The 25,181-nt window shown below is 55.4% G+C and overlaps 1 protein-coding gene, 1 long non-coding RNA gene and 1 other non-coding gene across 3 annotated transcripts; 1 reads left to right on the top strand and 2 right to left on the bottom strand.

Moving 5' to 3' along the window:
- LOC125113320 (uncharacterized) lies at positions 1 to 5,452 on the top strand. The gene is made up of 2 exons (XR_007131414.1): positions 1 to 1,279; positions 4,068 to 5,452. It is a non-coding gene; the product is annotated as an uncharacterized LOC125113320 (long non-coding RNA).
- Positions 5,453 to 6,065: 613 nt separating this feature from the next.
- On the bottom strand, positions 6,066 to 7,256 carry GJA3 (gap junction protein alpha 3). Its single transcript, XM_047756426.1, has one exon. The coding sequence runs from the start codon at positions 7,254 to 7,256 to the stop codon at positions 6,066 to 6,068; it is 1,191 nt and encodes a 396-aa protein (XP_047612382.1).
- Positions 7,257 to 16,824: 9,568 nt separating this feature from the next.
- On the bottom strand, positions 16,825 to 16,926 carry LOC125113678 (U6 spliceosomal RNA). The gene has a single exon (XR_007131543.1). It is a non-coding gene; the product is annotated as a U6 spliceosomal RNA (small nuclear RNA).
- Positions 16,927 to 25,181: the final 8,255 nt, after the last annotated feature.

Raw genomic sequence — 25,181 nt, forward strand, 5'->3', positions numbered from 1 at the left:
TGGACACTAGTTGGGTTCGTTACTGATGAGCCATGACGGGGGAGGGGGGACCCCCGATTGTGAGCGTCTGCCTTGGCCGTGGAGGTCAGTGGATGGGACAGAGCAGAGGCTTGGGGGTGCAGGGGTGTGTCCAGCCCCTGGGGCCTGGCCCGCCTTGGTGGGGAGGGCGCAGAATGGAGCCTCGGGCCGGTCTTGTTGAGCAGACATCCTGTCCCATCAGCCAGCAGCTGTCGCCTCCTGAGGCAGTCTGGCCACCTGGCCAGCCTGGGGGACCACCGTCCTGACCTTGCCCGCAGGCCTCCCAGATGAGCGGAGCCCTGGGTATAAACAGAACCGGGGTTTCCTGTGGACTCCCCGCCTGTTAGGCAGCCTCGTCGTGGCTGCCGACACACTCAGGTTCCCAAAAGACGACAAAGGTCTAATCTAGTAAGAATGTCAGGAGAACAGCGTGCGAGGGAGTCCGAGCTCTTTCTGCGTGTTTCATGATTCCTCTGTCTTCAATACGAATACAAAGCATCGAAGAACGAGGCCGCTGCCTGAGACCCTCCTGCCGTAGGGGACGTTTCCCCTCTGACGCGTTGCCTCTTCGGCCAGCGCTGTGCCAGTTCTCCGAAAACTTTAAAAGATGCTCGTGACGCAGTGCGGCCGCCGCACTCTCGGAGCTGAAACCCGCCTCCCAAAAGACGTGTGCACAGGCGTGTGTAACCCGCTGGGAGCCATCAGTGACGGTTCACTTTACGTGTCCACATGCCCGCGCCACGTGTGACGTGCCCGATCTCTGGGCAGACGTGATTCTGGGGTGTCTGGGAGGGGGTTTCTGGGTGAGGGTGACAGTGAGTCTGGACACCTCGTGGGCCCGCCCCATCCAGGGCACCTGACCCTCCAGGAGTGAGAGCGAACCCTCCCGCCTGATGTCCTCTGCCTGGGGACATGGCTTGTCCTGCCTTCCGTCTCGACGGGCACCTCAGCTCCTCTTGGGCTCGAATCCAGCGGCTCTCGGGCTGCACCGCCCAGCCCGGCTCCCGGGGCCTCCGGCCTCTTGCGTCCGCGAGCCCCGCCTCTGCTCCATTGCATCCCCCCCCCGCTCCCCCCCCCCGGAAAGGTCACTACCAGGGGAAAGACGCTGGACTTCGCGACAGTAACAGGGAATAAGCGGCTGAAGTGGCGACAGCAGACGTGCTTCACGAAGGTGCGGTGTGGGGCGGAGAAGACGCGGAAGCGTTCACGGAGCGTCCGTCTGCGTGACGTTCTAGAAGAGCCCCAGCTGGGGTGTCAGAAGGTGAGTGTCTGGTGGTGGCGCTGAAGGAGGGGTGTCTGGGTGCGCCTGCGAGGGGGGCGTGTCCCCCGCGGTGACACACATGCAGCAGACGCCCAGCACACGCAAACCTATCTCAAGAGAGCATCAGCCCGCCTGGCGAGGGCACCAGCCTCGCTGATGCCATGTCCCTTCCTGGGCCAGACGAAGTTTAGACCCTTGAGCCGAAGCCAGGTTTTCATTTTACTCTTTCGCTCACTGGGCCCCCGTTAGGTCCCGACTGCGGGCCGAACTGCATGCACCTGTGCAGGCTCTGTCCCTTCAAGGTGGGGACATCGGTCCTGTGGCCCTCTGCCCTTCACTCACCCCACAGGGCAGGGCTGGGCTGGATCAGAAGTGGGGGGGGCCTGGCCTCGGGCCTCCAGCCGGCATTGCCCCCACACACATGATGCCTGGAGGCCTGGGCTGAGCTGGTTTCTGCTCACCGGGGCCTGAGCCCAGGTCAGTGGCTCCCAGGGGACCTCTTCCCTCGTCAGGGACACACAGAGCCGAGAGCAAACCCCCGGCCTTGAGCATAAATGAACTGGGAAGAACTGTTTTCAATTTTTTTTTTTCTCTGTTTTAGGGCTCACCTGCAGCATATGGAGGTTCCCAGGCTAGGGGTCTAATCGGAGCTGTAGCTTCAGGCCTCCACCAGAGCCACAGCAATGCCAGATCCGAGCCGTGTCTGCGACCTACACCACAGCTCACGGCAATGCCCGATCCTTAACCCACTGAGCGAGGCCAGGGATGGAACCCGCGACCTCATCGTTCCTAGTCGGATTCGTCAACCACTGAGCCACAATGGGAACTCCCTGTTTTCAGTTTTAGCTGCATTTGTCAAATGGATAAAATCCCAAGGGGGAGTCTTCCTGTCAGCTGTTCTGTGTCTCCCCCAAACTAGTTCCATATGACTAACTAGAGACTTGGTTGAGCAGTTACATTTGGTGCTGGTTTTGTGGTTATACTGATAGACTTAGTTTCTTAACCAGGCCTTGACTAATGTCAAAACCGCTTCCCAGGAGTTCCCGTCATGGCGCAGTGGTTACCGCATCCGACTAGGAACCATGAGGTTGCGGGTTCGATCCCTGGCCTCACTCAGTGGGTTAACGATCCGGCGTTGCCGTGAGCTGTGGTGTAGGTTGCAGACACAGCTTGGATACCGGGTTGCTGTGGCTGTGGTGTAGGCCGGTGGCTACAGCTCCGATTCGACCCCTAGTCTGGGAACCTCCATATGCTGCAGGAAGTGACCCTAGAAAAGGCCAAAAGACCAAAAAAAAAAAAAAAATCGCTTCCCAGATTTGAGACTCCTTCCAAGAGAAACACTGGATCATAGGAACAGTGGCTTGCTGTTGGCCCAGCACTGAGTGCCCAGCGTCAGGGAGACGCGTCTTCTGCAGAGACTCCAGGGGGCGCGGGGGTCTGAGGGGCAATGCCAGGCCGTTCCTGGGGGAGGGGGGAGGAGGGAGGCAGGGGGCAGGGGGCGGCGGGGGGGTGGGGAGCCCGCGGGGGGGTTGCTCAGACGGACCCTCCTGAAGATCTGGAGGAGCAGCTCTGTGACTTGGGGCCAGTGGCCTGACCTCTCTGCGCCTCCGCTTCTGTCTGTGACGTGGAGGTGGTGACAGGCCCCTCTTGGGCAGCTGTGCAGGAGTGAGGGCAAAGAGCTCCACCCGCGTGCCGAGACCCAGAGTTTGCTTTGGGTGCCATTGGCAGCTTTGGCTTGGATGATACTGTTTGTCTTGCATGGTGCTGATGAGGATTTGATAAGATTTAGGTCAAGTTTGTGACACGTTCCAATCATCAAATTCCTTGTTTGGGAAGCTTACACCTAAATATGTAATTGTAACAATAATTAATGTTGAGGGGTTCCCACTGTGGCTCAGGGGTAAGGAACCTGACTAGTACCCATGAGGACGCGGGTTCCATCCCTGGCCCTGCTTGGTGGGTTAAGGATCTGGCGTTGCTGTGGCTGTGGTGTAGGCCGGCAGTTGCAGCTCTGATTCGACCCCTGGCCTGGGAACCTCCATACGATGCAGGTGTGGCCCTAAAAAGCAAATAATAATAAGTGATGCTGGGTGACCCTTTACACCTAAAGTTGCGTGTTATTTGCTCTTTTACGTGCTGTCTGGATCTCGGTCTCACCATAACCCCATGAAGTGAGAACCCGGAACCCAGCATCTGCTCATTTGCCTCCGTCAGTGCAGCATCTCGGTACCTTGGATAGTTAATATGTTTATAATCGAAGAATCTGGCATGTTAGATTCTGACAAAATAGCTTTGTAATGTCTAAAGTATGTGGTAAATCTTAGACGAGTAATTTTTAGGTTAAAAAAACGTGAGCATTTGGAGTTCCTGTTGTGGCTCAGTGGGTTAAGGACCCTACATTGTCTCTGTGAGGTTGTGGGTTCTGTTCCCAGCCTCGCTCAGTGGGTTGAGTATCCAGCGTTGCTGTGGCTGTGGTGTTGGCCGGGAGCTGCAGCTCTGATTCCATCCCTAGCTGGGAACTTCCATGTGCCGCGTGTATGGCTGTAAAAAGAGGAAAAAAGATTGAGCATTTGACTAGGTTTGTAAATGATACTGGAACATATACAAGAATTTGGAAATTCCTCTGCTTACAACTTTGATGTCTTAGATCTTTGGAGAACCGGTCAAGGCTGGCATACGTTAGGGACACAGCTTGTGTGTGCTTCCGTCCATACCTTCCTCCCTTCCCCCTCCCTAAGGTCTCCTTCGTTTCCAGAAGGAACACTTTTCTTTTCTTTTTTGGCCACAGCATGCAGCAGCTTGATGTGGGGTCTCAGTTCCCAGACCAGGGATTGAACCTGTGCCTCAGCAGCGAAAGGGCTGAGTCCTATCCCCTGGGATGCCAGGGGATGCCCAGAAAGAATACCGTCAGAGTGAAAGACGACAAGAGGAAAGGCGGTGGCAGCTGTGACAGACAAAGCAAGAAAGGCAGGGAGGCTTTTGGGAAGAGAGATGCGCTGATTCTTACCTAAGTGCATTCAATGCATCGAGCTGGGGACCTGGGCCTTGTGTCCTCTTTCTTACTTGTATGCTTTCTGGGCCCCGCCCCGCCCAGGACATGTGGAAGCCCATGTCTCGCCCAGGACAAAGTCCCCCCACAGGAGGCATCACCTCTCCTGTGCCCCAGCCTGGGGAGGAGAATACCGGCACGTGGACCCTGCTGGGAAGGGCTGCAAGGACGCCCACGGCCAGCGAGCACTCTCCTGCCTGGTCTGTGTCTGCAGCAGGCACGGCGCCGCCTGACTCCACTGCACAGCTAGTCTGAGAGCAGGACCAGATTGTCAGGGGGTCACTCCTTACGACATAGACAAAGCCTGCTGTGCAGTCTGGGCCCAGCCAAGGCGTCAGGAACCTGAGCACTTCATGCAAAGGTCACTCAGGTGGGCTGTGTGCTGTTTTGCGGGACAAGGGCTGATGAGCTGCTGTGGAGGCAGGAGGTGACGTGGGACAAGGATCTGGCTCAGCATCACTGTCCACTGGCTCAGAAACAAAAGTGACTGAGACACGACCACCACCCACTGCGTGTGCAGGACAGAAGGCCCTGCCATCTTCCGGTCGCACCCGTGCACAGAAGCAGCCAGTGCAGGAACTGGGTGGATGCTGGAAACCGGCGCCCGCATTCACTCTTGAAGGAAAACCCACTGTCATTCACGCTTCAGAAAGCAAACAGGCTGCCCGCAAAGAACGGTTAGGAAACTGGAAGAGTTTTATTTTGTACTGTTTAAAAAAAAATGCAGGTTGTCGATTCCTCTGTAGAAACAGGTTCTCTGGCAACAGTAGTTAACTCTTAACCTCCCATTAAAAGCTTCACAACTTCAAGTATTTGAAATGCACTTAAAAATTTCCCTTGCGTTTAAGTTTTAATTTCCCTACTTTTATTTTATGTAGTATGTTCTCTTAGCAATTAGCCGACTCATAAAGTCAAAGAATTTCTTTGAAAATAAAGGTCAAATCTTGACTAGGATGTAATGAGACAAATTTGCATTCTCGGTATCTGTTTTAGTAAGACTAGTTTCTTTCATTTTTCCCAAAAGATAGAAAGTGGGGGGAAATAGGCATACCTGTACAATTCAGATCAAAGCACAAAGCATCATTTAAAAAATAAATACCTACGGCATACCTGCCATGCTTGAATTCCGTTTCCTGGCTGTTTCAACTTATCTCAAGTGTCTGCCTCTCCACCTCCCCCCCCCCCCCCCCCCCCCCCCCCCCCCGCCACAGCCTCTGCGGGGGGGCGGCTCCATCACCTGTCATGAAGCGTGTGGTTTGATATCCTGGGCTTCACATGCAGTTTCAGACACTCGGTGACACTCTGTGGACCTGCTCTAAATCGTCTTTTAGAGCCGTTTGGCAAATATCCCAAATGAAGTTCAACTCTAAGTTCAAGCATCACACAGAGAGAAGCCTACGGGCATCTACGACTTTCCGGGCTGTCCGGAGGCTCCGGGGAGCGTCGGCCGGAACACCTGTTGCCCCGCACTGAGCGGGCGCCTCTGCTTTAGCACAACGGAACAGGGACCCACGGACAGGCAGCACCTGCAGGGGCGCCCCGGTGCCTCGGCCCGGCCTCCCGCCTCGGACGCCCACTACCTCACAGCTCAGAACAGCAAACGCACCGACACGCGGACCCGACCTGCCCGCCCTCCTCCGCGCCGGCCCCGCCCCGGCCCTGCACCTGCCGGCCCGCGCCGCCCTCGGGCCTGGGAAGCTGGGAGCAGGGCCGCGACGCCGTCGGGAGAGGCCGCCGCTAGACGGCCAAGTCACTGGCTCGGGCCCGACCGCCGCCGGACTTACTGGCCTTGCTCGACCGGCCGGGATCCGCGCGGGCCCCGGGGGCCGCGTGCAGCTCCGCGGCCGTCTCGGGCGCCCCGCCGCCGCCGCCGCCCTCCGCAGGGGGCTGCCCGGGGCCGCCCGGCGGGGCCGCGGGCGGGGCGGCGCTCCCGGCCCAAGTCTGCCGCTGCTGCTGCTGCTGCGGCTGCTGCCGCCGCGGCTGCGGGGCCTCGGCCTCCGGGCCGCCCCGCTTCGGCTCGCTCGGGAGCGGGGGCGGGGCGCAGGCGCCGCCGTGGGTCTCGGGCCGCGCGCCGGGCAGCGCGCCGTCGGCCGCGGGGGGAGCGGGCTCGGGGCGGCCCGCGGCGGCGGCGGCTGCGGCCGAGGGCGCGTAGCAGGGCGGGACCCCGATGGCCACGGCGGGCGGGGCGGCGCCGGCGGGCGCGGGGCTGTCGGCGCGCGAGGGGCCGGCCACGCCCTGCTTGAGCTTCTTCCAGCCCAGGTGGTAGATCTCCAGCACGTTGAGCAGCAGGGACAGGCAGGCCACCGCCAGCATGAAGAGGACGAAGACGGTCTTCTCGGTGGGCCGCGAGATGAAGCAGTCCACCGTGTTGGGGCAGGGCCACCGGTCGCAGCGGTACAGCGGCTTCAGCTCAAAGCCGTACAGGAAGTACTGGCCGGCGATGAAGCCCACCTCGAAGAGCGTCTTGAAGATGATGTTGAAGACGTAGGTGCGCAGCAGCGCCCCGGCCATGCGGACCTTGCCCTGGTCGTCGCGCACCGGCGGCCGGTCCTTCCCGGGCGGCGCGCTGGCGCCGTCGGCCTGCGGCGGCGGCGCCGCGTCCCGCTCGCGCTGCTTCTCCTCCATGCGCACCAGGTGCAGCACGTGGCCCAGGTAGATGAGCGTGGGCGTGGACACGAAGATGATCTGCAGCACCCAGAAGCGGATGTGCGAGATGGGGAAGGCGCGGTCGTAGCACACGTTCTCGCAGCCGGGCTGCTGCGTGTTGCACGTGAAGTCCGACTGCTCGTCGCCCCACACCTCCTCGGCCGCGGCCCCCAGCACCAGGATCCTGAAGATGAACAGCACGGTCAGCCAGACCTTGCCGACGACGGTGGAGTGCTCCTGCGCGTTCTCGAGGAGTCTCCCCAGGAAGCTCCAGTCGCCCATCGCTCCAGCTGCTCACCTGCAAGGGGACAGGTCATGAACAGGCAGGCGGGCTGCAGCGCAGCCCCAGGCGGCCGCGGTCCCCCCAGGGGCGGCGGCAGCGGCGGCGGGGGGGGGGGGGCGGGGGGACCCGGACCTCCCAGCGGGAACTCTGCAGGGGCAAGTGCGTGCACATGTGTGCATGGGTGCGGGTGTGCCTGCGGGTGTGAGCAGGTGTGTGTGTGTGCACGTACGTGTGCGAATACATGTGTGGCATGTGTGTGGGTACGTGTCTAGTGCAGGTGCAGGCACGGCTTGCAGCATGTATGCGCACACCTACATGTGTGTTCCATGTGTGTACACACAGGTGTGTGCAGGTGCACGCAAAAGCGCAGGCACAGGTTGTATGTGTGTGCGCAATCAAGCGTGTATGTGTGCAGGTACACGTGTACATTCCATTGCATGGCTGCAGGCCCAGGTGTGTGTGTGTACTTGTGTGTGTGTGCGCACACAGGCGTGCATGTGTGTACACAGCAGGTGTGACCGTGCTCGTGTGCAGCTCCCTGCCATTGGGTGGAGCAGGCTTAGTAACTGTCCACAGCACCCATGAGCCCTGAGCCGCGGGCACAGGGCACAGGAGCAGGCAGGACAGAGAGGTCTCAGGCTCCTTGAACTCACTTCAGGGAGGAGCACACTGGCCTGAGACAGGGGGCCTCCCGCCTCCGGCCCCGGTCCTGCTGTCCAGTGGCCCTGGGGCCCTGGCACTCTGCACACAGCTGGGCTGCTTCCTCATCTTGGCCTTTCTGTTCATGTGCGACCGGAGCAATTTTCCTGAACTGCCATTGTCCCCAGGCCACCACCATAACTTCTCTCTGGTCAACCCACTGCCTCCTCCCTCCTGGCCTCTCTCACGTGGCAGATGTCACAACAGGCGTTAACTGGCTGCAGGTCTCCAGTGCATGGGCAGACTGCTCCTCAGGGGGGCGCAGGCAGGACCTGCAGGGCCCCGGGTGGCCCAGACTCAGGGACTGGGCAAGGGTTGGGGGGCGGGGGGGGGCCTCCGGGGGCGGCCGCCCCAGTCCTCACTGCTCCCAGACAGGCCGGAGGCAGCCTCAGCCCCACACTCGACCCTCCAGTGGAACCCACGAGAACTCTTCTCATGACGAGTTGTAAAATGTTTAAAAACATCAATGTTCATGAGTTGGTTTGAAGGCAAAACACAAGACAAAACTTTGATCTGATTTAAAGAAACAGCTGCTCGGCCGTCTCCCGGACCCCGCTTCCAGGTCTCCTGGTCTCCAGAGGCCCTCGGCCGTCGCGGGTCCCAGCAGGCTCCCAGCCCCATGCTGTGACTGGCCTTGGTTATTTTGCTTGTTCTCAGGGGGTAAAACGATTATATTTAAAGACTTATTGAACACGCAACAGCCCTCTCCCCCATGGAACTCTCTAGGTCACACCGACTCTCAGCAGACCCGGCAGCCACCCCTGGGCCTGGCAGGCATCCCTCTGCCCTGCTGGACACGGGCCTCTCAGGCACGGGACAGGCCTGGCGGGCACCGGGGCAGGACGCGCTGGAGGTGCTCCCGGAAGCTCTTCCTTCTGCTGGGGACCCTGTGCAGGGTCTGGCCAGTGGCCTCCCCGTCGTGGCCTCCTTGTTACGGAAGGCCTGGGTCCTGCAGGTTCTGCCCAGCCTCATACTCTGCCACCCGCGAGCCTTCAGGTAGACATGGCCCTTGTCCGGGACAGCACAGCGTCTGGTCTCCGCAGAAGGCCCCCGACCACCTTCCCTTTGCTTCCAGTTCCGAGGCTGCGGCCCTTCCTTCCCGACGTCTGCAGGCCGAGCAGCTGGGCCCCCCCAGGAGGATCTGTGGGCGTCCTGGCAGGAGCCTCGGCTGGAAGCAGTGGGCGAGGGGCTGGGGCCGCCGGCCCGGGGAGGGGACACTGCACATCCGGGAGGTTGGAGAGTGTTGCTGGTATTTCCCTGCAGGTTCAGAGGACTGTCCCACAGAGTGAGTGAGTGTGTGTGTGTGTGTGTGTGCAGCACGCGTAGCACCTGTCCTTTAATTAGGAAACCAAACATGGCAAGGGACTGTCCCACCCTAAACGCCCTGGGTCAGAGACACCGGCTGGATGGGCTTGTTCCATCGGGAACAGGGAGCAGAGGCGACCCGCTCAGCCTCCCCAGAGCCCTTGGGTCCAGGTGCTGCAAAACCCTTTCAGATATGCGTCCTGGAGTTGCGTCACGACCCCCGAGGGCATCCTCAGAAGGAGGTTGTGCCTACAAACTCCCACTGCTCTGGCAGCTGCCAAGGCTCAGCAAGTCCACCACGACACCGATGGGCATGTCGCCAGCGGGTGAGCCTGGGTCCTCAGCAGCACACGTGCCAGGCCTTCCAGGGAGGGCGCTTCATACCGTGAGGAGCTGTGGGAGCACTGACACCGCGCAGCTACACCTGTACTTACGGGACGTCTTAGTAAGGACATAATCAGAGACCTTGATAAGCGGGTGCACTCGGGTGTTGACGGCAATGTTGGGAGTAAGAAGGAACTTGGAAAGGAAGTGTCCCCTGAAGGATGAACCGTTAAATAGAGAACAGTCGTCCCCATGGCTGGCCGGCCACGGCTGACCCCATGGTTTGGTAACCCACTCCTAGCCCCCCGGCCCTGCCCCGCCTCCTGCGCCTCTCGTGAGACCCGGAAGGGACATTCTTGTTTTCCTGTCTCCTTTTGTGGCTGGCAGTGACTAAAAATGCAGTCCTGCTGGGGAACTTCTTTTGGTTCCCTAATAAATAAAAGGGGAGATGCTGCCCGTCATCTCCCCCTTCCTTCCATACGGTTATAGATGTGATGCCTGGAGCTGGGCAGCCACATTGCAAGCATGTGTCAGCTTGCAATGATCAAAGTCCCAAGGCACCTGCTGTGACATCGTGGACCTGCTGAATCCTCCCCTGCGGCCACCTCCAGACTCACCGGAGGAAAAAACCCCTTGTCTAAGTCAGGTTTTCTGTTGCTTGCAGACAAAAGAATTCCTGACTGATACACTATCTTAAGTTTTTTTTTTTTTTCTTTCCTTTTTAGGGTTGCACCAACAGCATATGGCAGTTCCCAGGCGAGGGGTCCAATTGGAGCTGCAGCTGCCAGCCTACACCACTGCCATGGCCATACCAGATCTGTGACCTACACCACAGCTCACAGCCACGCCGGATCCTTAACCCAGAGCAAGACCAGGGATCGAACCTGCAACCTCATGGTTCCTAGTCGGATTTGTTAACCACTGCACCACGACAGGAACTCCTAGAGTTCTAACATTAAGCTAGAAAATTGCCAGCTGGTCTACCTTCAGTCAGTCGACAGAAAACGTAGCAGCCTGGGAGTTCCCGTCGTGGCACAGTGGTTAACGAATCCGACTAGGAACCATGAGGTGGCGGGTTCGGTCCCTGCCCTTGCTCAGTGGGTTGACGATCCGGCGTTGCCGTGAGCTGTGGTGTAGGTTGCAGACGCGGCTCGGATCCCGCGTTGCTGTGGCTCTGGCGTAGGCCGGTGGCTACAGCTCCGATTCAACCCCTAGCCTGGGAACCTCCATATGCCGCGGGAGCAGCCCAAGAAATAGCAACAACAACAACAACAAAAAAGACAAAAAGACAACAACAACAACAACAACAACAAAACGTAGCAGCCTGGAGAGAAATTAGAAACAGGACTTTTCTTCCAAGACTGTTCCTGCCACTGCTGGCCTCCCTCTTTAAGCATCCAGATAGCTCCCCACTCCCGCAGGCCCCTCTCCTTTCTCCCGTCCATCATTAAAGGGCATTACAAGTTATCAGAATGACCTCTGTGAAACACCGAAGAATACCACTAGAATTTGTCACCTATTCAAACATTTTAGTGCTGTGTTCATTTTAATGTATTTCAACATTTGTCCTGAAGGCTTTAATAACCAAATAATGAAAAAAAAAAAAAAAGGTCACTGCCCCCCCTTTTGTCTTATTGTCTCTTTAGGGCCCCACTCTCAGCATATGGAGGTTCCCAGGCTGGGGTCCAATCAGAGCTGTAGCAGCTGGGCTATACCACCGCCACAGCCACGTGGGATCCCAGCTGCTCTGTGACCTACCCCACAGCTCATGCCAGTGCTGGATCCTTAACCCGCTGAGTGAGGCCAGAGATCAAACCTGCATCCTCATGGATGCTAGTCGGGTTCATTAACCGCTGAGCCACGACGGGAACTCCCAATTCTTGCCCTTAAAGTTGAGTTTCCCAGTGCACCACCTTCTGAGGGCTGGTTTGGGGCTAAAGTAAATACCAGTCAGGAAAATCATAGGGGCGTTATCCACCAGTGCTCCGGACAGGAGCTTCCCGTCCCAAACCCCAGGTCAGGAACGCCTGAGTCGTTCCGCAAACACTGACCTCACATTTATAGCTAAAAGTTAATTTCCCTGTAAAAATCCCAGTTTCGCCTTTCCTAATCCATGGAAGGCGCATGGAATCGGCGTGTCAGAGCTGCAAGAACCTTCGAGGAGGCCTCGGGTTCCTCCTCATTCTACAAATTGGGAAATGGAGGCTCAGAGAGGTTTTGTGATTTGCCTAAGGTTGCAGAGCACCGAGGTCGCCACAAAAACGCCTGACTTTCTCCAGCGGATCCCCTTCCACGTGACTTCACGGGATGAAGCCCGGGCCGAATGTCCAGATTAGAGCAGCTACCTTTTAATCTCTGTACCACACCTTAAAACGTGCAGGAGCTCGAGTGAGATCTCTTTTTAAGCTTTTGCTCCTGACTTCCGATCCAGAGTGTCTAAAGTTGTGAAATATGATTGATGCGTCAACAACAGCCAGTTACTTAATCGTATGAATTGGAGTTCTCATTTTAAAGCAAATTGAGATATTACCTTTACTCTTGTTTAGTGAACAAAACCCTCACAGCTTTACAATTACGGCATTTTTAGGATTCCTTTTGTATCACGGAAGTGACATCTGTCAAAAAGTGCTTTTTTTGGCAGCAAAAAATTTCTGTAGTATAAATATAATTTGAATGTTCGTATTCACATCTATTCCTATGCGTATATAAACATAGGAAATTTCTCCCATGGCCTAAAATAAGAGGTTATGTTTTAAAGCTCAAAGGAAATGGGATTTCAGAAATAAATGAGCGTTCATGGAGCGAAGCAGGTGATCTGAAGGAAGCAAATCAAGTGATTTTTTGTATTTATATCATTAGTCTGTTTGTTAACAGCAGACTTCAAGCAAACCACACGTGCTTCAAATTAAAGAAAACGTAGGTGTGTGGATGCTTCACATCAGGCATCGCGCCGTCCCACTTTCGAAGAGATTTTTAAAAAGCAAGCAGTGGCGATCCAGCCTGGCTGCGAGGAGTTTTTCACCGCCGCAAGAAGGAAAAGGACTCTCTTCTGGCTTTTAAAAGTGACGCGGAAATTGCCAAGAATGCTGTTTTAGAGACACTGTGCGTGCTGTTTATGGTCGCATGTGTTGGATTCCCCCCCCCCCATTTAGCAAAACCTGTGTCAAGTGCTTGCTGGGCGTGGGGCTCAGGGCTACACGCTGGGGATACAGAGGTGGAAGATCTGGGCCCCGTTCTCAGAGCTTCATTCACAGCGCACGGGAGAGACAGGCTTGTAAAAACCTGGTCAAAACGAACATAACACGTGTCGCACAGGCTGGGAATGGCCCTGAGGGGCAGGGGACCCTGGTACAGGGTGTGTGTGGTCAGGGGATGGGGGGCGGTTTAAGGACCCTGTCTGGTAGTCAAGACGGCAACTGAATTTGGCTGGATTTCTTCGCACATGGATCCTGGGAACCATGCTGTCTGCAGAGGGTGAAATGCTTCTCCGAGGCCTCCCACTGTCCCGAATGCTCAGACAGCAGGTCATCACAACAGCCATGGGTTTACGGATGACTGTGGGCCCCACTGAGGGAAAAGCCTCAAGAAATGTACGTAATATTTATTCTGCGTTAGGTGCCTGTTCAAAGAATGATAACAACAGAGAGACAAATCCTGGTTTAAATTCTTCCCGTGCGGGAGACGGTGTGAAGCAGCTGCGATAAACACATATATATATATATATATATATATAATGATTTTAAAGTTTACCATGTGTCATGTAAAAGTTACCTTAGTGAAGAAAACGAACACAACTTAAAATCTAAGCAACATTCAAGGAAATTAGGTCAAAATTCTTTTTCTTATTGGCAAACAATGAAAGTTGGTAACTTACCATTATTAGAAGACAGCTTTAAGCCAGTTAGCATCTGCTGGTTCACACAGACAGCATTGTCTAATTTGTCACAGTTGTAAAGTTTCTGTGAATTACTCTACGGGACACGTGCGCTGCCCTCCCTAGACGCTTATCTCGACAAGAATCAAACTGCTGAGCCAGTGGAACCCCCGCCAAATCAGCTGAGGTTGACTCTGAATACACTGACCTTCGGAAAACAAGCCCCTTTTCATCTTTGATCTTTTACTGTGTGTTTAGCGGTACATTTCGTAGCACACGACGGCCTGCCAGCCAGGTCAAGCACATGTCATAAGTCACGGTTCTGAAATCTCTGATGATAAGAACCAGAGCATCGTTCGTGTCCCAGACGTCTGCACAAAACCATTTTAAAGTGGCACATCTGGGCGATATCTCGATAAAGCCAAACCCGGAGGACTCCTCTGGGGGCTCACCGCCCTGTCACAAACTCTCGGAATCGAGCGCTGTGCCCACAGGCCGGACTCCGTCCCCCCAGACGCTGGCAGCACAGCCTCCGAGGCGCTCCGGCAGGGCACAGAGAAGGGGCTGTTCCACTCTCGGTAACCTGTCTATCGAAGCACACAGGCCATAAGCACACCGGTTAGGTCGCGGCACTTAGAGCCCAAGTGTTTCTTTGAAAGACATCTGCCCGTTTCCAAAAGGACTGCGGGCGAGCCCAGGCCGTCGGGGCAGCAGCGCGCGCCCGCCCCGGGAGCGGCCCGGGGTCCGCAGGGCCCCTCAGGCCCTCGACCTGACCTTCCAGAGCAGGTCCTGCCCCCCTTCTAGGGAGGAACCCAGGAAAACGAGTGAAATCGCCTGGGGCCATCCCCCCGCGGAAGCCACCGCTCCCCAGCTCTCCAGGAGCAAAGGGGCGGCCGTGGCTCCAATCGTCGCCGGAGATGCCCGAGCCCCGCGGTCCAGCCCCGCTGCTTCCAAACCTCCCGGGGAGACTCGGCCCGCGCTTACCCGCCGCGCCGACCCGGTGCGCTCCTCCCGCGGGCAGGGCTGGGCCACTCTGCCGGACGCCGCTGTCCCCTGCGCGCGGCTCGACGCGTGCGCCCCGCGCCAGCCCCAGCCTCCCCGCCCCGGCGCCATCCCCGCGCCCCGCGAGGCGCCCCGCGCCCGGGCCCCGCGCCCCGCCCCTCGCCCCCGCCCCCGCCTGGCCTCTGCCCCGCCGGGCCCGGCCCCGCGACCACGCCGCGCCCCGCCCCGCGTCCCACCCGTGTTCCCCTCACGGCCGCCCCCAGCCCGTCCACCCCCGCACCCACTCCCACCCGCACCTGCATCCCTCCCTCCCTCCCTCCCTTTCGCACCCTGCCCCCAGTTGCACCTTCGGAACTGGAACCTGCCGGACTTCCAATATGCGCACCCCAGCTCACGTCCAGCTCCCCGCCTTCCAGCCCGCCTCATATTTCACACCCCCCACCCGCACTCACACCCCCTGCCGCCCCGCGCTCCAACCACCCCCCCACGCGGAGGTCCGCATCTCGCACCTGCCCTCCTACTGCCCCTGCCCCTGCCGGGTGAGGGTGGTCCGCCAGCGGGTGCGGGATGAGCTGGAAAGCGGGGTGTGGGGGGGCAGGGCGGGGCGGCTTCCACTCCGCCCTGGGTCTGTGGCCACGCCGCCTGTGGGGGCCCCGGTGCGGGGTAGGGGGTGGGGTGGAGGGCGTGGGGAGTGGAGGGCCCAGTGAGACTGGTCCAGACACAATTCAGCACAGAGCCTCCAGGATTTTTTTTCTTGTCTTTTTAGGGCTGCAGCCATGGCACATGGAGGTTCCCAGGCTGGGAGGTGAATTGTAAGGTGCAGCCGCCGGCCTCCACCACAGCCAGAGCAATGCCAGACCCCAGTCCATCTGAGACCTACACCACAGCAAGGCTAGATCCTTAACCCACTGAGCGGGCCAGGTATGGAACTAGTCAGAGTCTATCCTCCGAGCCACCAGGGGAACTCCTGGGATTTTTGTTTTGTTTTTTAAAGAACTTGTTGGGAGAATTCCTGTTGTGGCGCAGGGGAAACGAAGCTGACTAGGAACCATGAGGTTGCGGGTTCCATCCCTGGCCTGGCTCAGTGGGCTAAGGATCCGGCGATGCTGTGAGCTCCGGTGTAGGTCGCAGACGCAGCTCGGATCCCGTGCATTCGAGACTCTCTCTGGTCATCAAAGCTCCAGGGGGCACCTTCCATCATTGCCTCGTTGGGGCTCAGATCTGTGTGCAGCCATCCGCTTGCCCTGGGGACAGACGTGGACAGGTGAGATCTGAACATAATCTTCTCCCAAGAGAGAGAAAACGAAGTTTCTGAAGGCGGTTCTGAAAGCGATGCACCCTGTAGACCTTGCCGCCTACATGTGTAGTAGGTGGTAGTTCCTGGACGTAGGGATTTTGTTATTTAATTGAGAAATGTTACTATAGAAGGTCTTCAGAGAGTCTTCCCTATTTTAATTCTCTCTAGAAGTGCAAGGGTAGTTTTATTTATCTTTTTGATCACAGAAGAACTGAAAGTTCTTAAGGCTCACAGTCACTTTGCTGAACACTATTAGTGGTTTTCCAAGTATAATAAGTCAAAAGGTAATATTTCAGTGCTTTGAAACTTTTCATTAAAGTGCAGATTTAAAATGATATCATGAGGAGTTCCCATCGTGGCTCAGTGGTGAACGAATCCGACTAGGAACCATGACGTTGCAGGTTCAATCCCTGGCCTTGCTCAGTGGGTAGCGGATCCGGCGTTGCCCTGAGCTGTGGTGTAGGTCAAGGCGTGGCTCGGATCTGGCATGCTGTGGCTCTGGCGTAGGCCGGCAGCTACAGCTCCAATTAGACCCCTAGCCTGGGAACCTCCATATGCTGCGGGTGCAGCCCTAGAAAAGGCAAAAAGACAAAAAAAAAAAAAGAGAGAGATATCGTGAGAGTTCCTACTTTGGTGCAGCGGGATCTGTGGCCTCTTGGGAGGGCTGGGACACAGGTTCCATCTCCCGCCCAGCACAGTGGGTTAAGACAGAAAGTTGGGTGGTGGGTGCTGGGGAGGGATGGGGAGTTAGCATTTATTTACTTATTTTTTACTCAATGAATTTTATTGCATTTATAGTTGTGCAATGACCAGCAAACATATGGACTGCTTGGAGTCCCCACCGTGGCTCAGCAGGTTAAAAACCCGATTAGGATCCATAAGGATTTGGGTTCGATCCCTGGTCTCGCTCAGTGGGTTAAGGATCCGGCGTTGTGTGAGCTGTGATGTCGGCTGCAGACGTGGTTTGGATCCTGTGTGGCTGTGGCTGTGGTGTAGGCTGGCAGCTGTAGCTCCAGTTGGAGCCCTAGCCTGGGAACCTCCATATGCCGTGGGTGCGGCCCTTAAAAAAAAAAAGGAACGCTTCACGAATTTGCGTGTCATCCTTGAGCAGGGGCCATGCTAATCTCTGTATCATTCCAGTTGTAGCATATGCACTGCTGAAGCAAGCACCAGAGTTACCATCTTGTGGGAACAGGGTTTCAGTCTGAGAAGATGATGAAGTTATGGAGGTGGTTGCAGACACGCAAATGAACTAATGTACGTATGCGGGGAACTGTACTAATATCAGAACTGTGCAGTTAAAATGGTTAAGATGGGAGTTCCCGTCGTGGCGCAATGGTTAACGAATCCGACCAGTAACCATGAGGTTGCAGGTTCGGTCCCTGCCCTTGCTCAGTGGGTTGACGATCCGGAGTGGCCGTGAGCTGTGGTGCAGTGCAGGTTGCAGACGCGGCTCGGATCCCTTTTTGCTGTGGCTCTGGCGTAGGCTGGTGGCTACGGCTCCGATTTGACCCCTAGCCTGGGAATCTCCACATGCCGCGGGAGCAGCCCAAGAAATAGCAAAAAGACCAAAAAAAAAAAAAAAATGGTTAAGATGGTAAATTTTGTTATGAATGTTTTACTTTGTTTTTATTTATTTATTTATTTTTAATTTATTTTTGTCTTTTTTGCCATTTCTTGGGCCACTCCCGAAGCATATGGAGGTTCCCAGGCTAGGGGTCCAATCGGAGCTGTAGCCGCCGGCCTACACCAGAGCCACAGCAACGCGGGATCCGAGACGTGACTGCAGCCTACACCACAGCTCATGGCAACGCCAGATTCTTAACCAACTGAGCAAGGCTAGGGATCGAACCGGCAACCTCATGGTTCCTAGTCAGGTTCGTTAACCACTGGGCCACGATGGGAACTCCTATTTTGTTTTTAAAATCTATTTATTTTTGGCCCCTGGTCCAGGGATTAAACCTGTGCCGCAGCCGTAACCCGAGCCACAGCAGTGATGACCCTGCATCCTTAACCCACTAAGCCATGAGGGAACTCCTATATTATGTATGTTCTACCATCATAAAAAATGTTAGTGGTATTGTATAAAGACTAGCAGAATTAGCAAAGCGGTGTCTTTACATGTATCATATTGTATATTTCCTAGGTAGACAATATATGTTAATCATATAGTCTAATCTTTAGTTGCGAAGATTGTTTGCTTCTCATTTAGTTTCAAGAGAGTCTGTGTTTAGGATAATTTCAGGGGAAAACATATGCATATGTACTTACATGCATTTGTCAAACTGATCAGAGCTGAATTTTCAATTGATAGGTGCCATTTCCACAGTCTAGTAATATTTCTAGAATATTTTTGTTTCAGAGGCATGCCGTGCAGACAGACTTGGGCGCTCGGTTGCTCTCTGAGCGAGGGGCCGCTCACACGTGGGGCCCTTTTCCTTCCCACCTGCCACAAAGATGTGCTCGCTTAGGGTGCCCCCTGGCGGTCCTAATCGGAACTACCTTTCAGGACCTGTATTGAATCTGGATAAATCATTGTCTTTGCATACATAAGAAAGTTCAAATATTTGTTGAATATATATATTCTTCCTGAATGCCGTGGCCCACAGTAAACACAGTAATCCTGTATGTAATCACGGAAGGCAGGATTCAATGGCATTTTTCCTAAGTTCTCAGGTTTAAGAGGCATCAAAATTGTTAATAGATTTTTTTCCCCTTGAGTTTGAAATTGTTCATTTATTACTAATATTAATTGGCAATGTGTGATATTTTAGCTACTTTGTGAGGTATACAGATGTTCTATGGAACTCTGGTAAATTAATTCCACTACTATTTATTAATCATCTGCTCCTTCAAGTCCTTGGCTGGGTGCTGGGAATCTAAAGAATTTCCTTTTTTTAATTTTTTTTTATTTTTATGGGGGGTGTGTGTCTTTTTGCCTTTTCTAGGGCTGCTCCTGCAGCATATGGAGGTTCCCAGGCTAGGGGTCCAATCAGAGCTGTAGCCGCCGGCCTACACCAGAGCCACAGCAACGCGGGATCCGAGCCGTGACTGCAGCCTACACCACAGCTCATGGCAACGCCTGATCCTTCAGCCACTGAGCAAGGCCAGGGATCGAACCCGCAACCTCATGGTTCCTAGTCGGATTTGTTAACCACTGTGCCACTACAGGAACTCCCACAAAACATTATTAGAAGTAGTAAATGAATTCAGGGAGTTCCTGTTGTGGTCAGGGGGTTAGAAACCTGACTAGTGTGGAAAGTAACATAACCTCTTTTCTATCAAAGGAAATCTTGGTGACTCCATTTTGCTCCAGTTGGTTTCTTCTGAGACGCCCTCCTGCGACCCCGTCCTCTTTCCCTCTTCGCCCAGCAACTGTGTGTTTCAGCCCATCGGGAAGAATGTGCGCCCTGACCTGCCTGACGGGAAGGGGACAGGTACATCACCTGCATTAGGGGTAAGTTGGGAGGGTCTTGTCTTCTTTGCGGGTGCACGCTTTTTGAGCACCCGCGCCCTGCTGCAGAAATGAAGCGCCTTGATGAGATCGCCACGTGTTCCTGTGTCTCACTTGTCGACACTGAAGAGCCGAGGCATTCTCCAGCACTAGTGTGCGTGGGGATGCGGGTGGGGCAGAGCTGCAGTTTTGCGAGATGGACCGAGTGCCGGAGCTGCCGGTGGTGACGGATGATCAATCGCACGATCGCGCGGAGGGATCTGACACCGTTAAATCGTACGCTTAGGCATGTTTAAGACAGTAAATTTTGCTGTGTGTGTTTTACCACAATAAAAAGCGGGGAACCCCACCCCCACCCCCTCACACTTTCCACCTGCCTCTAAAGGAAGCGAGATGGAGGGCTGAGCGGCTGCATAGTCCAGCTCAGGTTGAAGAGCGCTGCAGTTTCTAAAGCAAGCAGAGCACAGCTGATAAAGCTGCAGACAAGCAAGCACATAGGAGCCGTGCTCCTGCGTCACCGCGAGAGAGCCCAGGGCTCTCCTTGGCATCTCATGCACCTCAGAAATAAAGAGAGTTTGGGTTGAAAATGGTCTTCCTTCTGATAGCAAGAGCGGCTCGCAGCGGCTTGGTGTTGCAAGTTTTCAGAGTGCTTGGTCTTCCTCAAGCCTCACAAGAAAGGAGTGAGAAAGAGGGCAGGTCCTTTGCCCTTTCACGGAGGAAGAAGCAGAGGCCACGGTGTGCAGCGCTTTCCCCCTGCTGGTGAATAGCTTGCAAGCCCAACTCTTTGTATTCTGCATTTAGTGCTTTTGGTGTAAAACTGCGAGTTCACCTGCCGACCAGGGAAAGGCTTCGTCACCCAGGAAGAGGAACAGCCGTGGGAAGCCCTGCCAGGCTGGGTGCTGGGCTGTGGGTGCTGGGGTGAGGGTGCGTTTTTCTTTCTTCCTTTTGGCAGAAGTGTGCTTTATCCTGTGCAACCTTCTGGGGAGATGGTAAGTTATTCGCCTACCTAAAAATTGAGGCAACGGGAGTTACCCTCGTGGTGCAGCGGAAACGCATCCAACTAGGAACCATGAGGTTGCAGGTTCGATCCCTGACCTCTCTCAGTGGGTTAAGGATCCTGCGTTGCCGTGAGCTGTGGTGTAGGCTGGCAGCTGTAGCTCCGATTGGACCCTTAGCCTGGGAACCTCCGTATGCGTGAGTGCGGACCTAAAAAGAAAAAAAAAAAAAAATCGAGGCAACCAAGACAGGGAACGGATAAGTGACTTTTCAAGAGCATGACATTCTTTGGTAACAAACGTCTCCCGCATCTCTGATTGAAGTGTTAGAGCTGCAGGAAACAGGAGAGCACCCGCCATTCAGGCAAAACCTCGGAATTTGCCTCCGGAGAGATCCAGTTTCAAAGGGGGTGTTTTTGCGCTTGGAGTGTCTCCGGCAGTTTGTTCAGGTGCATCGAGGATGTGGGGCGGGGCCTGGTTTCACGTGACCGGAACACGTGGCCCGCACGGCCCGCCAGGCCCAACCGGCCCGCCCGGCCCCAGGCCCAGGTTAACAGAGGCCTCAGAGCTCTAGCCGGAGACTCATCTGCCCCCTATTGGGACCACCTTGGGGTCACCTGAGGCCCCTGGATAACGAGGTTCCCACCAGCTGAGGCCGCACTGGACCTGGGCTGCCCTGGACGCGAAGGCCTCCTCCGCGCACGAGACGCTGCGTAAGGACCGGCGATGCCATCTGCCTCGGGGCTGCTCTAGCTCCCTGCCCCTCCCCCAACGGGCGGCACCCAGACCAAGGCCCTCCCAGCCGTGTCTTGAGACCCACCGCAAACCTGCCTCCCCACCTCCTGGCCTCCCCGAGGCACCTCCCCCGCTTCCCCGGGGGCGCAGCACGCGGCCACGTCCACACCGCGGTCCCGAGGCCTAGTGACTTCCCTGAACTGCGTTGGTCCAGCCCAACGCCAGACACCATCCGTGGAGCCCAGACCTGCTTTCTTCTAGAATGATGGTGAAACACAAAGAAAGCTGCTTTTAAGAGGTAGGAGGTCTTGTGTTTAAGGAATCCGACTAGGAATCATGGGGTTGTGGCTTCTCGTGTTTAAGGAATCCGACTAGGAATCATGGGGTTGTGGGTTCGATCCCTGGCCTCGCTCTGTGGGTTAAGGATCTGTCATTGCCGTTAGCTGTGGTGTAGGTGGCAGACGTGGCTCGGATCTGGTGTGGCTGTGGTGTAGGCTAGCGGCTACAGCTCTGATTAGATCCCTAGCCTGGGAACATCCATATGCCGCGTGGGCAGCCCTAAAAGGACAAAAAAAAAAAAAGAGGTATGAGCATATGTTTCTCTTCTATGTTGTGAACAAAACTCAATTTCACAGGCAATGAATCAGGTCAAGCAGCAGCAGGTGACCATGTGTTAATAGGATGGTATTGATGGAAAAACTCCCTGCCAGCAGAGGGCGCTCAGGAACAGCAGTGTCCAGGCAGAGAGGTGGCGTCGCCACCCTGTGCTGTGTGGACCGTGTTTCAGGGCGTGTGTTCATTTGGGACACAATCCAATGAAAATGTTAAGTTTTAATGGATCCACCCACTTAATAGTGGCTGCTGGTGAAAGGGATGGAACAGGGACTGAGCCTGCAGAGTATGAGGCGTGGTTGAAGGGACTGCAGGACGTCACTCAGAGAAAGGACCAGGAGATGCCTGGCCCCTTCCTGAGCCAGCCGCCGGGCTAAGAAATGAGCACGTGTTAGCGTTGAATCTGCACGCTCGGCAGGTCTGTGGGTGGATGCATGGACAGGGGAGATGTGGCAGAGGTACCACCCGCACGCCCGCCATCCCGGCGAGCCCCTGCCGTCAGCAGGGACGGTCAGACCGGCTCTAAGTATATTCTGCGGATAATGAAGAGGATGTCTGCGTTCTGATTGCAGGTCTGACCCTCTTAGCTCCCTGGCACCCGGTAGGTTTCATGTGCCCCTAAATGGCACGAAATGGAGATTTTCTTCCACGGGTTGTTTGATACGAATCGAGGGGACTCTATGACATCGACTAATACAGCGTCTGGGACTGAGCTGCTGCCAGCACGTGGCTCTCATTACTCTTCCTGGGAAATGTGGCTGGCAGTTGGCCGGTGCTGTAGTTTACAAAAGTATCATCTGCAAGAGCTTAGGGGGAAAGCCAACCTTTCACTACAGAGGGTTTGAGCAACAAGAGTCTTCACGGCACTATTTCCGCTTCTTCACAAAAGCCATTCGTGTGAAGAGAAGCACTGGCATAATTAGGCAGCCCTCAAATCCTGAAAGAACCCCCTGGACACCTAGCCACCTGTTTCGTTGGGCGGAGTGTGAATAGGCAGAAACAGAAGCCCTGTCCCTCCTTGTGAGCTGTGGCCCCGTTGCTCTCGCTGCTCCCTTGTCCCCAGCAGGGCGGCTGCTGAGGGAGTTGCCTGTGCTCCTCGGCCCCCAGCTTGTGCCCTGGGCATTGGTGTGGGTGAGCGCGCCGGAACTCAGGGTCCCCTCACCAGAGGCAGACTCACTGTCCTTGATGTTGATGTTTTAGGGACACTGGGTTCGGCAGTGCTCTGCAGCCACCAGGAGTAAACCGTGCGTCATTTTCTTAACAGCTCGTACCACTGATCCGCTTGAGAAAAAAAAGGGACACAGCTTTCAAATGATTCCTGCATCCCGTCCCCACGGTGGAGCGCGTTGCTGCAAAGTGAGCCGAAAGGTGATGTGCGGATCAGGAACCAGCATTCTGTCTGGCACGGCCGGGCCCGTCTGCTGAGCGAGGAGTCCTCCACCTTGGGGCTCGCCTGCCCGCCCTTGCGCTCCAGAGAACTGAGACGGTGTGATCCTTTTATTTCTTTGGGGAGCGCAGACCCGCCAGGTGACACGTGCTTTCTGGCTTGACACTCGCTCATTCAGCTCTCCCAGCTCCCAGGCCAATAAACAAAACTACCTCCCGTTGGTTTTCGACGCACAAAAAGAAGTCATTTAAAAAAGAAAAAAGGCCAAGAAGGACAGAAGTGTCCATTTCTTGTTTCTCCTGCGACGCTGACTCTGCTGCTTGAGGTGCATTAGAAACACGAAGGTAGGCAGAGATGCTTGAGAAGGAAAATCCCGTAAAAATTCTCCCTTTTTGCGACCTCGGATCGCTGGGAGTGAGTGCTTGCATGTGCTTCTGTGCGTAGGGGCTGGATTGTTATTGAAGCTTCTGTTGGGGGCTGTGTTCTCGTCTGCAGCTTCCCGGGGGCTTGGAGCGGGGGTCTTCCCTCTGTTTTCACCACCAGTCTTGGGACGTATGTCTGTCTGGGGAGCCGCGGTGAGGAGCTGGACGCGGGCAGAGGCGTCTCTGGGGTTTCCGGGTAACTGGGACTTGATTGTTTTCCGAGGGCAGGAAAGGTTGGGCTCTGTGCTCAGACTTGTCTTATTTGCTTCATGTTTGTGGCTACCACCGGGACTTGGGAAGTTATTCGGCGCATCACAGCGCTAGTAAAATCGTCTGGAGATATTAGCGGTGTTTGATGTGTGTGGGTTCAGAAAGCTTCTTGGGTGCTTGTGATCACCGCCTGGGTCTTTCATGGAGACCATGCATCGTCTCTTGCACTGATAAAAGACATCTCTCTTTCTTTATTTAAAAAATTATGGCAGGGAGTTCCTGCTGTGGTGCAGTGGCTTAAGGATCCAGCCCTGCTGCAACTGTGGCAAAGGTCACAGCTGTGGCTTGGATTCCCTTCCTGGCCTGGGAACGTCCATATGCCTCGGGTGCAGCCAAACAACAACAACAAAATTATGGTTAAAATATACATAACATAAAATTTACTTTGGAGTTTCTGTCATGGCTCAGTGGTAACACACCTGACTAGTATCCATGAGGATGCAGGTTCGATCCCTGGCCTCGCTCAGTGGGTTAAGGATCCCACGTTGCCGTGACCTGTGGTGCAGGTCGCAGACACGGCTCAGATCCTGTGTTGCTGTGGCTGTGGTATAGACAGGCATCTGTGGCTCCGATTAGACCCCTAGGCCTGGGAACCTCCATATACTGCCAGTGTGGCCCTAAAAAGCAAAACAAAAACAAAACAACCCCCCCCCCAGATTAATAATTTTTATGCGCACATTTTAAAGTACATTCACATTATTGTGCAGCCACGGCCGCCTTCGTCTCTAGAACTCTCTCGTCTTCCCAAACTGCAGCCGAACCTGTTGAGCACGGCTCTCCTCGGTCCCTCCCCCAGCCCCTGGAAGCCACCTGTCCACGTCTCTCCATGAATGTGGCCGCTCTAGGGACCTCGTGTAAGCGGACTCATACAGGCTCTGCCTTTTTGTGTCTGGCTTATTTCCCTTAATATAAGGTCCTCAAGCTTCATCCGTGGTGTAGCCTGTGTCAGAACTGCCTCTTTCCAGGCTTTATGATATTTCATCTCGTATATGGACTCCCTTTTGTTTATCTGTTCATTTGTCAGTGGACACCTGCACGGCTTCCGGTGTGCGGCAGGTGCGAGCAGCACCTCGGTGAACGTGGGCAAACCCACGTCTGTTAACGCTGAGATCGCCTTCTGGAAAAAGTCAGGGCAAGTGGGAAAAACTTAGGCTGTCCTGAGTTGTTGTGGCTCACAATTGCCCTAAACCTCTTTTTCCAGTTTTATAGAGTAGACAGCCCCATTAAGAAAGAGCCCGAGAAACTTGAGTGGGGTTCGTCAGGCGCCTTCCCTTCCTGCCCCGCAGACAGTGTAAGGGAGTTAAGGCCAAGTAACAGTGAGTTTTGAGGAGCTGCCGGGTTAACAGTAGACGATGCTGTAAAGCGATTTCAAATCCGAGGCTTTCCTGCCCCCAGAGGAATGCTGGGTAAGAGGTGACCTCACTCCCCGTGGTCCCAGGCGGTGAGATGCCAAAACACAAGCAACCGGGTAGAGACACCCGAAGAAAACCTACATCAGGGCCTTGGGGACGTAACCATGAGGTCACAGCCGCTTGCCAGTACTGCTCA

The sequence above is a fragment of the Phacochoerus africanus genome, chromosome 13 (genome assembly GCF_016906955.1).
Source record: "Phacochoerus africanus isolate WHEZ1 chromosome 13, ROS_Pafr_v1, whole genome shotgun sequence".
NCBI classification, from domain to species: Eukaryota; Metazoa; Chordata; class Mammalia; order Artiodactyla; family Suidae; genus Phacochoerus; species Phacochoerus africanus.

Bases quoted from the DNA above. Each gene is read 5' to 3' on its own strand.
- GJA3 (XM_047756426.1), bottom strand. From the start codon at position 7,256: ATGGGCGACTGGAGCTTCCTGGGGAGACTCCTCGAGAACGCGCAGGAG.